At 40.8% G+C, this 13,626-nt stretch overlaps 1 protein-coding gene across 3 annotated transcripts in view; it reads left to right on the plus strand.

Moving 5' to 3' along the window:
- LOC125886629 (protein Dok-7-like) overlaps window positions 1-13,079 on the plus strand; it is a 32,801-nt gene extending 19,722 nt beyond the window's left edge. For 2 of the 3 annotated variants that reach the window (XM_049572972.1, XM_049572973.1), the window contains exons 8-13: window positions 100-968; window positions 7,094-7,165; window positions 9,296-9,341; window positions 9,830-9,982; window positions 10,149-10,340; window positions 12,516-13,079. In XM_049572972.1, the coding sequence (XP_049428929.1) occupies window positions 100-968; window positions 7,094-7,165; window positions 9,296-9,341; window positions 9,830-9,982; window positions 10,149-10,340; window positions 12,516-12,652 (1,469 nt within the window). In that variant the 3' untranslated portion in view covers window positions 12,653-13,079. The remainder of the gene's footprint in view (window positions 1-99; window positions 969-7,093; window positions 7,166-9,295; window positions 9,342-9,829; window positions 9,983-10,148; window positions 10,341-12,515) is intronic. The other variant, XM_049572974.1, reaches the window with a different exon arrangement.
- The last annotated feature ends 547 nt before the right edge of the window (window positions 13,080-13,626 follow it).

The following is a 13,626-nucleotide window of genomic DNA, read 5'->3' on the forward strand; positions in this document are numbered from 1 at the left end:
ATTATTAAATGTTCTGTGTATAGGCATTAAACTTTATGGTTTGTGTGCAGGCTAATAAATTACTTCAACGGGATCTAATAACTTTATCGCCCTCTTTAGCTTCCACTTATAGCTGCAGCACCTCCAGCTCCTCCTCCAGCCAGTCAGATGCAAGCTACGGAAGCAGACTTCCATTTTGGGTGGAGCCATTAGGTAGACCTCACCTGTCCAACGAGACGGCGTCAAGCTCGTCCACGCTGAAGGTTTTGACCAGCTCAGATGACAGGCTTTATGCTGCTGTGATGGGAAGCTCTGGGACTCGGCCATCCTCCGCCCAGCTCCATTCTCGTGGTCTCCATGACAGCGGGCGACAAAGCTCATTAGACAGTGGGATCGGAATAGCTACAGGCAGTCAGTCATCTTACTCAGGGAGCTGCTCCTCGTATACGGGGAGTCTGGACATGGCCAGCCAGGGAGGGGAGGGGGAGTTTGGCTCTGTGGCCAGCCTACCTGCTCCACCCCCTCCTCCTTCTTCACCTCCTGCTCTTCCTCCCCCAACTTCTCCTCCACCTCCTCCTACTTTTCAGTCCACACCTGTCCCAGACCACAGTTGTGCTACCTCTTCCTCCTGCTCTTGTTCCTCCAGATCCAGCTCTCGTGTGTCCCGGAGGCACAGTGACGAGTATCAAATCCCCAACCTGCTCAGACAGCGGTATGACACCCCCAGGAGTCTGCTCCAGACCCTGTCCCTGAGGGTACAGGAAGGCCCACCAGAGCTGGACAGGGACAGCAGGGGCAGTGGGGATGCAGGGGGCAGTCAGGGACAAAGGTTGAGCAACATCCCCACAGAAGCCAAGGCTCAGCATCATGCTGGGATGCAGCGCTCACAATCCTGGGGCAGTGAGAGGGCGCCCTCCGTAGACAGTGAGGGGAGGTCCACACCTAGAACCCTGCTGGTGCCTGGAGGTCCGGTTTGTGCAGAAACACAGGTACTAACAGTCTCACACTCAAAACTTCAATAAACCAGTCAACACTCAACTAACTAAGCACACTAAATATCAGAGTATCTTAAGATAATGTATGTTGAAATTAAAACTCCTCCTCATATATTGGATCAAAGTGATAAAAGATATTTTACACAGGCTCTATCAGTGGGACCAGAGAAAATATGCCTTTTAAAATATTTCCATAACCCAAGAGTCTAACACTGAGGAGATTTGGTTAATCACATTATAATATAGTACAACCATCTCTGCAGTGCTCAGCACTATATTCTGAGAAATTCTCAGACTTTATGTTCTCTTTGGGAGTTTTGTTTCTGTGCTAACATTTGCATTAAGTGAAATCTTAATGAAATGAAACAAAATGTTTCATGCTAATCACTTACTCCAGGGTTTACTCCCACAGATTGTAATGTCTCCTTAATGTTTCTGTGTGCATTTATTAAGCCCACACTGGTATTTCTTTTATTCTTGTATTAATGATAAGTGGGGTCTTATGCAACTATCCCTTGTGATAATAAGACAGGATAAGCACCTCAGTCGAAATGGGGTTTGGCTGTAGAAGAAAGAGGCAGCTTGAGTACAAGTGATATCGCTAAGGTTACCAGTTCGGCACCTGCTGTCACAGATGTTTAGCTGTATTGTAGTTGCAGCACTTCAGTGAAACACTGCTGTTGATTCAAGTATCTGGGAGAAAGTGTCTGTTTATGTTTTTGCAAGGTTCAAGACCCGGCTCATATATTTCTACAGTAATATGGGGAGTAGTCTAACTCCTGGGAACCCGTGGTACTCTGTCGTCCTAGTATGCTACATCTGTTTGGTCCTGGGCATAATTCTACGTTTAACATATAGACCAAAAAAAACCACATTTAAGTCCAGTCTCAGTATTCAACAGTACAGTGAGGCTGTAGATCTTTAGATCTGGACCATGACCATATTCAATAGGATTCATTCTTCAGTAAACCAATCAAATCTGCACCAAATCTCATGGTGATGAGAGATGTTGAGACAGGCCTAATTCAGTCCAGACCAGGGGTAGGCAACCACATGTGGCTCCTTATTTACTCTACAGTGGCTCCCTATGGGTTTGTCAAAAAAAGGATATTTTTTGACATTTTTTTTCATACATCATTGTTCTAGGCCTAAAGTGATTTTACATTTGCCACTTGCAAAAATGTGTAGCCTGTACACTGATTAACAAGGTCTTCAACTAAAATGTTAATAGTATGCGGACAGATGTGTTAGCTTCACAGCCAACGCTGCAAAACTGAAGTAGCAAATAATCATGACGCCCAATGCAGAGGAGCCACCTTGTGGTAAAAGATATTAATGAATGCTCGTTTGGAGCCATCAGTAATGTTGATAGGCTAATTTAGATACCTTCTTTAAAGGCTCAAATATGCCTGGTCCCTCCATGCATCCTTTTTCCTTTTAATAGTAAAGGTTGCCAACCCCTGGTCTAGATCAAAGTGGTGGACAGGTCAACCAACAGACAAAAACTGACATCCACAGAGCTATGCTTCCAGCATGGTTAAAAACTAGAGAACTAATACAGAAAACAAGCTGGAGTTCTTTCAGATTACCTCTTAGAAGTAATTAAAGGAAATAAAACACCAGGGATTAAGTGCTGGACACAGTGCTACAACCTTTAAACACATCACTTAACGCCATCTACAGCACAATGGTCATATCAAAGCTTACATTTAGACTTACAATACTATATCCACACAGTGGTACATGAGACTGTGACTAAATTATGTGTGAAAACATCATGTTCCTCCACCACCTCTGCTTCTAAAAGCACCGTGGCTGATTGAAAACAACCAGTCAGAGCCGAGGAGTCTCTCATGCAGCTGTCACTTATTTTCATTAGGGCTGTGCGTTCAAATGTTCTAGATATGTGATGGTGATAAAATTTATGTCGATAACGATAAGCTTTGGACTTTTTCTTTTTTTTGACATTCTTGATATGAATAGATCTGACAGCCTATCACACATCGGAAATGAACACGACAATAGCCAGTCAGTCTGCTGCATCTCCTCTCTGCTCTGTGTTGCTGCCAGTTTGTATCAGCTCCTCACAGACACAGTGACAGCAGTGTCAGTTCAGAGCAGAGCCTAAGCGGAGGCAATGAAACAGACTTAAGGATAGATTTCATTGGAGTCACCGACAGCAATGCTCATTATCCAGAAGTACAACAAAGAGGAGACTGTATGATCAGTTTATCAAACACCTGTTGTCATGTGGCGTCTTCAGGTCATTCTGCCTGCAGTGCCTTCTCTTAATCCATATCCAGTTGGTTCTACACAGCCACGGAGCTCATAATGTTAAAGAGCTGAAAGTAACCTGCCGTTATCCTCCACAGCTGAGAAAGTATTGACAATGAGCAATGAGTTGCAGATAGAGACGGAAAACAAATCAAGAGTTATGTCATTCAACATATTCTTTTATCATAAAATATATTTTAAACCAAGCCATGTTTGCATGGTCAAATGTTATTTTGTTTTAATAAACTATTGTAAAGTTTAACACATGAACCCTGTGGTTGTTTAGGCCTCAGTCATGAGTATCAAATTATATATCGTGCTAAATATGAATATTGATCATTATGGGAAAAAATTATCATGATAATGTTTTTTGAAATGTCATCCAGCCCTAATGTCAATTACTGTTCATCAACAGGCAACCACCAGGCAGCACTAATCAACAGAATTCTGTTACTGCATTGCATATTTCTCACCTCAAATGTTTTCAGAAACATATTTTAGTGTACTGTTTAGTTGTAAAATGAAAAAGTTTGGCTTGACTGTTTTTAATATTGCGGTCAGGCTACGTTTTCATTTTACAGCTAAAGACTACTGTAAAATCTGTCTGAAATCAACTGAGGCAAGAATTGTTTACAAACTTGTCATATGCACTACTGTGTAAGTTTCAGCAAATATAACAAAGTTATTTTATTTATAAAAGTTACCAACTGCGGTTTGAACCTAACAGAGCCAAACGAGTAGTCAGTAAAGTTCTTGGCAATATATAACCTTTAATTTGTTTTTTAGTACTTGTAAGGTTAAGTTGATTTGTTGAGGGTTGCAATGTTCGTTTCCTGGTTCGGACTGAATGAAATGTTGATTCAACCAGATGGTAATCCTTGAGGCGTTAGTTTGGAGAGTTGTTCAGCAAATTGCCCATCAAGCTGCTTTTAGTCGGTCAAGTTGAGGGTCTCTCTTTTCTAATGGAGTTTTTCTCTGTTTGGCCTTTTGTAATATTAACTTTTGCCCTTGCCGTGTTACTGAATTTTGCAGTGTTTGTGACTGATGCACCAGCAGTTCAAGCAGCAATTATCTGGCCTCTTCACATATACACACAGCTACTTCCAGTTCAACCTAATGACTCACTTGGGTGACTGCCTTTGTAATTGCGATTTATAGTCAACGCCTCAAAGGCTCGTGGGGAAGTTGAGAACACTGCAGTGCCTGCCACACGAGCAGAAAAGCAAAAAGAATATGTGGGCATGTTTTCTGTATAGAGTCTACTTGCTATTCTGTGATTTAGACTGGGGATCAGTAGCATCATAATCCATTCCCACCACACAAAAACCTTTCTTTACGGTCTAAGGACTGTATAAAAGAAGTGGACATAGTTTCTGGGTCTGAAAAGTGAAGCCAATGCAGAAGTTCCTTAAACCTACATTCTTTCTAATGGCCAGCAGAGGGCGACTCCACTGGTTGCCAAAAGGGGTTTGATTGTCTAGATGTCTATGAGAAAATGACCCTACTTCTCACTTGAATTACTAACTCGGTAAACATTTTCCTAACTGGTTTTTGGTCTCAATCACTAGTTTCAAGTCTTCTTCAACACAGCATGAGGTTCATTTTGTAATTTATGATCATATTAGAGTAAAAATTAGACGCTAAAGCAGGGTATGCTTCAGGGTGTGGCTTTTTTGTGATGAACAAGTCAAGGTGACCTGCCAATCAGGACAAAGGTGTAGCAATGTGTATCCTCCTCAGCTCCACCCTCTCATCCACATATGGTCACTTCCTTAGACTGTATAAAATAATGGACGTAGCCACCATGACGTCACTCTCTGGCTTGTGGACTCCTGTTTTGAGCTCCTTGAGGCTTTAAATTTGGCTGCCGCCTTGGATTTTTAGAGCCAGAAGGGACCATATTTGTACAAGAGGGTGACTCTAAACCTAAGGCTAGCTGCTAACTTGGTCAGACTCAGCACGGTGCATTTATAGCTATGATTAACTGTGATAATGCTAATGGTGATTTTCGCTAGAAAAAAAACAGGCTCAAAACCATTCAAAAAACATCCGAAACATTCGACTCTTGAGAGGGTATTTTAGTCCAACCAAATGCGGAGCAAGACTTTTATAGATGATGTTACATCTAACTTTCATAAGCTGAAAACACGCTGAAATAGCAACAGCTATGGCTATGCCTGTACTCTGTGGATCTAGGGTTAAGCAATGGTAACATTACCTAACCAACATTGTTGTCATGGTAGTGACTTGTTAATGAGTGGCACCTACCTGTCAGTCAAAGCAGCCTTGCCCTTAATTATGCATATCTTTAAGCCCTAATAATCACCCCTGTACAGCTGTCATGAATGTTGACATTAGCGACAGACACCAAAACAGTTTTTGTTACAGGCTGTAAACCTATTTATTTTTGCTTTAAAGATAGACATTTTAGCATGGGTGTCGATATAGATTCACTCGCTTCTGGAGCTTGCCTTAAGTGGGCATGGAGGAACTGCAGGTTTTGGCACTTCATTGTTGCCTTTGTTTTTCAGCCCTGACGGTTGCTGCTTGGTAGCAATATGCATCCTCCCCAGCTTCACCTTCTTGTATAAAAATGGTCACTTCTGTCTCCAAAAAACCAAGACTGCCGAAACACCAAACTCGAGGCTTCTAAACAGCAGTCCACAAACCAGTGGGTGGCATTGTGGCAGCTACATTCACTTTTTTATATACAGTCTATGCTCCTATTTTGTAATCACAGCATGCCCCCTCAGTTTATTCCATTACAGGCAGTTTAGCCTCTAGTCCAAGTGGCTTTGCATGTCTTTGCTCTCATCACCTCAGGGTGTGGAGACATGGTGTGAGGATTCAAACACCAAAAAGAAGTGACTGAATCAAAGCCAGGTCCTTCTCACTTTGAGATTACTGTGCCACCTGCTGAGCCACTGAACCGCCAAATTAGAAAAACAATAACTGCAAAGAAATTAGGTGGTAGTTTCTATCAAAAACCTGTCTAGAACTGGACTTATTTTCACTTTGATACTTATTGTCTGAAACCTCAAAAGCCCTCAAAAGAGACTTCTCCACATTATGTCTAATTAATTTTCTGATAGATTGTGAAAAGCACTTCCCCCATGTAGCGAGTAAATTATCAGAGCAGGAGAGGAAGCAGCCTGACTTGTGATTTCTGACAGCTTGTGTAGGAGTGTGTGTGTGTGTGTGTGTTCATTATACATCATGTTTATACTGGAGAGAGAGAGAGCAAAAGGCGACGGAGAGAGTTAATGAGTAGTGATGAAACAGACAGAAACCCTCAGAGAGGAGAGTCCTGTTGTATGAAACAGAAATGAGTTTTCTGTTTCATCAGTCCTCGACTCTGAAGTGTCAGCGGTTCAATATGGCAAAAACTACACATCCGTCATGTCGGTAATGAGATGATGCCTAAGTCCACAAGTTGTATCATGTGCTGAAACAAACCGTGTGACAGAAAATATTCTTGAAGCGTGAGCCTGCTGTGTTATTAGCTGCTGTGGGCAGGAGGAAAACGATAAATTGGGATACGCTGTCAGAGAGTTCTCATGTCTGAGCCAGCCGCCCTTTTTGTTTCTTGTCTACCACCTCAAAAAATGTCAGCTCTGTCCTATCGACTCTGTATCACACTTTCTTTTTACCACACATCCTCACGCTTCCCTCTTTCTCCTGATCAAACTTTGCCTCTCAGTCTGCAGCTGCTTACAAAATCTCCTCTCTCCATACCTCATTTCTCTCCAGTCTGAACAGTTGCTGCTTCCTAGTAACAGTGTTGATTTGTCGCTGTGAAAAAACAATTAACCCTGTCTCAATGATAACCCCTCTTGTCTCTCCAGTGCAGTCATGGGTCAGACAACTACATTACACCGGAGCAGTGGCGGTCAGCGAGGAACAGATGCCTCACTCAGGTAGGATTTTATCCGCCTATTAGCTCCAGCCATAAAGAGATTTTGTATACTTAAGGCAATGTAGCTTTTGAAAGAAGAAACAACACACTCAACAACACACTTATATGAGAAGTTTAATTCATAAGCAAATAAAACACACCTTCGCATATTTCAATACAGTCAGAGGTTTTGCTGTTAGAGCCTTAAAGAAGACTCTACCCACAAAATGACCAACCTAGCATCACACAGTTTTTCTCACATGCCTCCACTGTGACCGGATCTTCATGAATTTAAGTAATCAGGGTTTGCATTTTACAACAGCAAAACTATATAAAAACATCTTTTTACAAACTCTCACACAACTTGCACAGTGTAATCCAAGCCTCAATTATCCAGTTGTATGCTCAGTAGTCTATTTCCTAAACACGTGCCTTTTCGAGAAAACGTTACTGTATTAAACACTTTCCCAACAAGTAGCACGCCTAGAGCAAGCCTGGGTATGGGCATGCGTTCTGCTTGGGCTTTGTTTGAGCTCAGTTGTGTGACCGGCGTGCTACTTGTGCCGTCAGTTATTTGCCTGTACTGTGTCAGTGTTGGAGTTTGACACACACACACCACAGATTCGTTTTTACACACATCTACACGGTGCTGCAGAACTAACCGTCTCAAGCACCCCTCTTTACCATTCAGGACATCAGCTGACCCACTAAACTATCACTTGCCGCAGGTCTGCCGGTAGCTAGCATTGGGCGAAGCTGAGGGGTATAAGTTGCAACCATGTTTATTAAAGTAATAAAATAACACAGAGGCTGCTTAGTCTGAACCAAGGTGGCAAACTCCTTATTACCGTCAGCATCATCAACATCAGGGCATTAAAACTTCACACCCACCATTTATAACTTTGACAATAAAAGCCCTAGACATATTCACTGCTTACAAGAGGGAACTTAGTCACATAATGTTAAATATTTTTCATTCTCGGAACCCATCGGCTGTATTCGGCGTCTGACTTCCGGCAGACGGCGATACAGCCTCTGGGGGCAGACCCCCGATTCTTTGGCATTCCGATAAGTAAATATGCTGAACCACTGCGATGGATTCAGAGTTTGCAGTGACACCAATTATGTTCCGCCTCATTAGTTCACTACATGGACCATTTAACTTGGCAACAACTGCAGCCGGCTCAAACGTGATTGGTCAATATCACGCGGACTACAAACAGCCTACAACCGGAAATGAGGGCTCTTTCGCTCTTCTTCTAGAGGCAAGATCTCCGGGGTTTGCCTACAGACTCTACATTCACTGAATGTAGAGTCTGTATATAGAGACTAAATATTTTTAAATATTTTAACTCTGACCTTTTTTTTTTAAGTTTGCATTCAACATAATACCTTAATATCTCAATGCATGTACATGTAGGCTAACACAAAAGGCAATTTATTATTTTGACCTGTTAAAAAAAAAAAAAAAATGCTTGGCCGGTGAGTGAAAGTTACATTTGGACACTAGCTTTTGTAAAAATGCATGTGGTTGGGAAGTGCTGAGCATATAATGGGATAAATGAGACTGGATTAAAAAGCACGAGTTGTACAAGAGCTTGTTAAATGTTTTATAGTTCTGCTGTTTCACCCCGATTACTTTAATTCACGAAGAACTTGCACCTTTTTTGAATTCTTCGTTTACTGGAGGCATGCGAGAAAAAACAAACCTTTCTTCATGAATTCAACGTAACATGGTGAATAATTGATACACAGTGGTCATTGTGTTGGGGAAGGATTCCTTTAACTAGTCTGGGATGATCAGTAGTAAATTGTGGCTGATGTTAAACGGTAGCTAGATGCTGTGTAACTGACGTGAGTACATGACGTGCCAGCTTTAAGACTCCTCTACCTGTGTTACTGTTAGACTATCTAACATGTCACAGATTAACGTAACAGTGTCTTTGCTGAAGAGAATCTCTGGTAATGTAGCCAAATTCATTGTGCTGTTATCCTGTAATTACCACTTGTGTCTACAGTATCAAATATGACAAAAGCATCAAACAAGCTCATTTCTTAAAACAAATACAATGGATATAAGCTGCAGAACCTTTAGTCAATTCTAGAGTGCTTCAAAATAAAATCTGAAATGCTTTTGTCATACATTTTCTAGGCTGCCAACTCACCATCAGGACTGTCATCTTCTGCAGATACACAAGGTGTGTTTGAGTCTTGCTCAGTAACATTTACTCAGGTTCTGTACTAAAGTGCAGGTTTGAGGTACTTGTACTTTCTGTGAGTACTTAAGTTTTATGCCCCTTCACTTCTATTCCAACACATTTCAGAGGTAAATACTGAATTTATTTGACAGTTACTTTTACTTTGACAGTTAATTTTACATTTAGGTTTTAAATAGTTTATAAACTATGATGCATTACATTGATTGAACTACCAAACAGCATATAAAGTTGTTAGAATGAGCTCCACCATGACAAGTTACGACACTGAAAATACTGCTTATATGTTTGTTCATTACATAAGATCATACATTATTACATAGCACTGACCGGGACCTTTCTGTTGAATGAGTACTCTTTTGATACTTAATACTGTAATACTACTTATACTAATTCACACTTTAACAGAGTATTTTCACATTATTATATTATTTTTATTTGAGCGAATGATCTGAATACTTCGTTCACAGATCCTCCTCTCTGTGTGACAGAGGATCAGGATGAAGTTGGGGATGTTGCTGACAGGTTAGCAGGTCTGAAGTGGTCGTTGTCCTCTCTGCCAACCTCTGCCCCTCCACCTCCACCTGTAGCACTGAGCATGCACAGGCCAACATCAGCTTGTGGTAAGAAAGTCCCCATATCTCTAATAAGTGAACTATCATGTTTGATGTTTCCCCAGATGTATCTCATTTGTAGCTCACTGCTGATGTACTAACACTAAACCCTGCTGGTCAGGGGTAACCAATAGGCAACCAGTTTAACAGCTACACTTTTGGATTCTTCCTTCAGGTATTTTCCAGTCAGCCCACACAGCTCCTTCATCCCTGGACACTGGGCTCCACAGTGGCAATGCTGCTAATTATGTTAATATCCCCATTAGCCCCCTGCCAGCTAGAACTAACAGAGAGCTCCTCTACACGGCGCTTGATCTGCGGGAGCCCGGCTCAGCTCCAGCCTCTGGTCCTTACAGTCCTCTCAGAGGTAAGACTTTGCAGCTCTGCAGACCCAGTAAGAATACACAGCCTTAAATTTAAATCTCCTATTTTTCTACTGCTGCTTTCTTTTTCAACTGGCTTCTGAGAGGGTGGTTTTATGTCAGCTTTTGCATCATACGTCTTCAATATCCATAGACCTAATCTATCATTAGCATACACAATATTATAGTTTGACATGGTGTACATTGATAAAAGGTAAGAACAAAGGCAGGGGTAAGGACAACAGAACTGCAATATGTTTAATTTGGCTAAAATCGATCTTACAAAACCTAAATGCACCACCAAAGAAAAAATTGCACTGATATAGAGTGCTGCAGGAATGAGTCCTAAAACCCCGAAATGAGTCGGTATTAACACTTCGGTTCCCTTGTCTCGAAGTCGGTGGGTTTTTTGGTCAGATGTCTGAAATAAGGTCTGTGGTTAATACAAGCTCGAGATTTTGTTCTACAATGTAACATACTGCACTCGTGAATTTGGAAGGTTTTATGTGTCATAAAAAAGGCGTATAAGAAATGTCTGGCATTACCACGTGCATGCCAAACACGGCACTACAGCCTCACTGTGGTGGCGGCATAGAAGTCATGTGACCATAGTGTAGTTCGTTTAGCTTTAACTTCTTGCAGTTGCATTTACACTTTAAAAATTATAAAAGTGATGTTCATTTGTGATGTATATCTTGTTGAACAAGACGATTTTCTGCAGTCATCCAAAACGGAAATGGAAAAATACCCCCCTTTTTTTTTTGAGGTAACAAGTGCAATGCTAACTTACAAATTGGCCTACCAAAAAAGTCATCCCTGCAGCACTCTATTATGACTGACTAAAATAAAAACTGTTTTTGTGTGGTTGAGAGTCCTCTACTATTGCTGTTTATTTTACTACTTGCCTTGTTGGGGAGGAAAGTTTACTTTGCAATTAGCATAAAGTATGGACAGATCAGTACACTGTATAAATAGGGAGAAACAATTTATTGTGCTGATTTTTGTGTTATAATCACACATTCATGGACTGAAGCAGTTAACAAAAGTGACCTAAAGCAATTTACAACACAGGTAATAATATAAACATCATTCTCAGCTTTTAATTGGCAAATTAAAGAGAACATCCAAAGTAATTTTATGCGTTCTTACAACTAGATTAAATTAACGGGTTACAAGAAGACTTCTCCCACATGACAATTTGTGGTAACACTTTCATGGACTTGTCAAACATTATGTACATATCATAAACATTTATGACTGCTGTCATTAAGTGTCTTTCACTTTTTGTAATGACAAGTTGACATTGTTTGGGTTGTCTTGATTATGACAACTTGACATTAATTAAAGTGACATTAACATAAAGACATCTTCTGGTAGTGTCATCCTGGTAAATGTCAAGTTGTCATTGTAAGGACATCCCAAACAAAGTTAATGTCAAATTGACATGACAAAAACCGAATGACACTTCATGACAGCAGTCAAACGTTTGACATGTACATAATGTTCATGACCGTGTTATGTCACTCTTATGTAGATACCTTCAAGTAAAGTGTTACCCAATTTGTAATCACTGTGTGTTACCTTGAATTCTTGAAGTAAATGGTGTCTGTATTTAACAGCATTTACAAACTTTTACACTACTCCTGAAATATAGCCCAAGTCTCATTTATCCAGTCGTATGCTCAGTACTTCCCAAACACATTTTTGCTAAAATATCACAATGTAAAACGCTCCCGCCTACAAGTAGTGCACCCTGAGCTCCACTTGATCAGAGTTCAAATGCGTGCACATGCCCAGGCACACCACTCGAATATTATGTTTGAAATCAATAACATTTTAGTGAAAATGCGTGTTTGGCAAGTACTGAGCATACAACTGGATAAAAGAGACTTGGATTATACTGTATGAGTTGTGTGAGAGTTTGTAAACAGATATTTTGGTATAGCTTTGCTGTTGTTTACATGGTCCCCATAAGTTTTCTTCAATAATTCAAGGTAACATCCTGTAAGTATGATACAGTCATTTTGTATCCCAACAGTACCAATGAAGAAAAGGTCATAGTGTATGCTTCAGTTAATATGTGGCAGAAGTAACTGAACATCTCAAGGACGGACAGGTCGCTGCTTGTTTTTCCTGCATGTGACAAAGTATAAACAAATGTTGTCTCCTTCTCCAACCAGAGGAAGGTTCCATCAGGTATGCCCATCTTGACATCGCTGCCATGGAAACAGCTCAGAGAGTGGGGGCGGAGCATGTTCAGGGCAGGGAGGACAGACTGACTCAGCTGGAGAGCAGGCGGCGAGGGCCACCGAACTGACTCTGCAACTCGGTGACACTTTAAAATACTTTTCATTGCTGATTCTCTCAAAATAAGCTCAAGTGCTTAACTGTAGTTGATCATTGTTGTACTTAACACACCCACAGTTGTGCCAGTGTACAGAAATTCCCACAAACAATCCATTCCACTAAGAATAAGAAGAAAATAGGAAATGTCTGGGTAATCTCTTATGCAGCTGCCATCTTGGATGCGTTTTGTGTTAAGTTCTCATATTCTTGTACTTAAGTTAGAGCTTTCCTGCATTTCTAGAAGACTTTTTATCCCAGAAATGCTCCTTTTTTTACTGTCTTTTGGGCTGCATGGCACTTATATCTGCCTCTTTTAAGATTCTCTCAGGTGACTGTTAAACATGGATTACAATAGCCTTAATTATGAGGGATTAGGAGGCAAAGTCCCTCCCCTTCCAGTGGACCACAATGGGACCTTATTTTGCAAAAAATGTGTAGGGTAGTTAATCTTGAGACAAATAATTATTTGATCCCATTTAAATTGTGCCACAAATTACACACAATGTTTAAAGGGTAATTTTGCAAGTCAAAAAAAGTTGCAGTTTGTTGTAAAACTGAACGATAAAACTACAAAAATATGCAAGTGATGTCATAACCACCTTCAGCGCTTCATTGACACTTTCATGATCGATCACGTGCAGCCTACTTCAGCCTTTGACTATTTAAAAAGCAACACTGTTGCTTCAACTAAAGCATGAGAGGAATGCTGGCAGAAAACTAATTGTGCGAATTTTTAAAGCGTATTCATTTCACACTGTTTCTTACAACATATTCCCTCTGCTGACTGTAGCTACTCAAAGGAGCTGTCAAGGTTGCTTTTTAGCTGGTTTTAAGATGAAACTCGGCACATAAATTAAAAATAACATGAGTAGAACATAGCTACGTTACCAGGCTACTTAGCTTGCTGGTCTTGGTGACGTAGCTATGTTGAGCGAGACGAGAGCT

Source organism: Epinephelus fuscoguttatus, linkage group LG3 (assembly GCF_011397635.1).
Source record: "Epinephelus fuscoguttatus linkage group LG3, E.fuscoguttatus.final_Chr_v1".
In the NCBI taxonomy this organism is placed as follows: Eukaryota; Metazoa; Chordata; class Actinopteri; order Perciformes; family Serranidae; genus Epinephelus; species Epinephelus fuscoguttatus.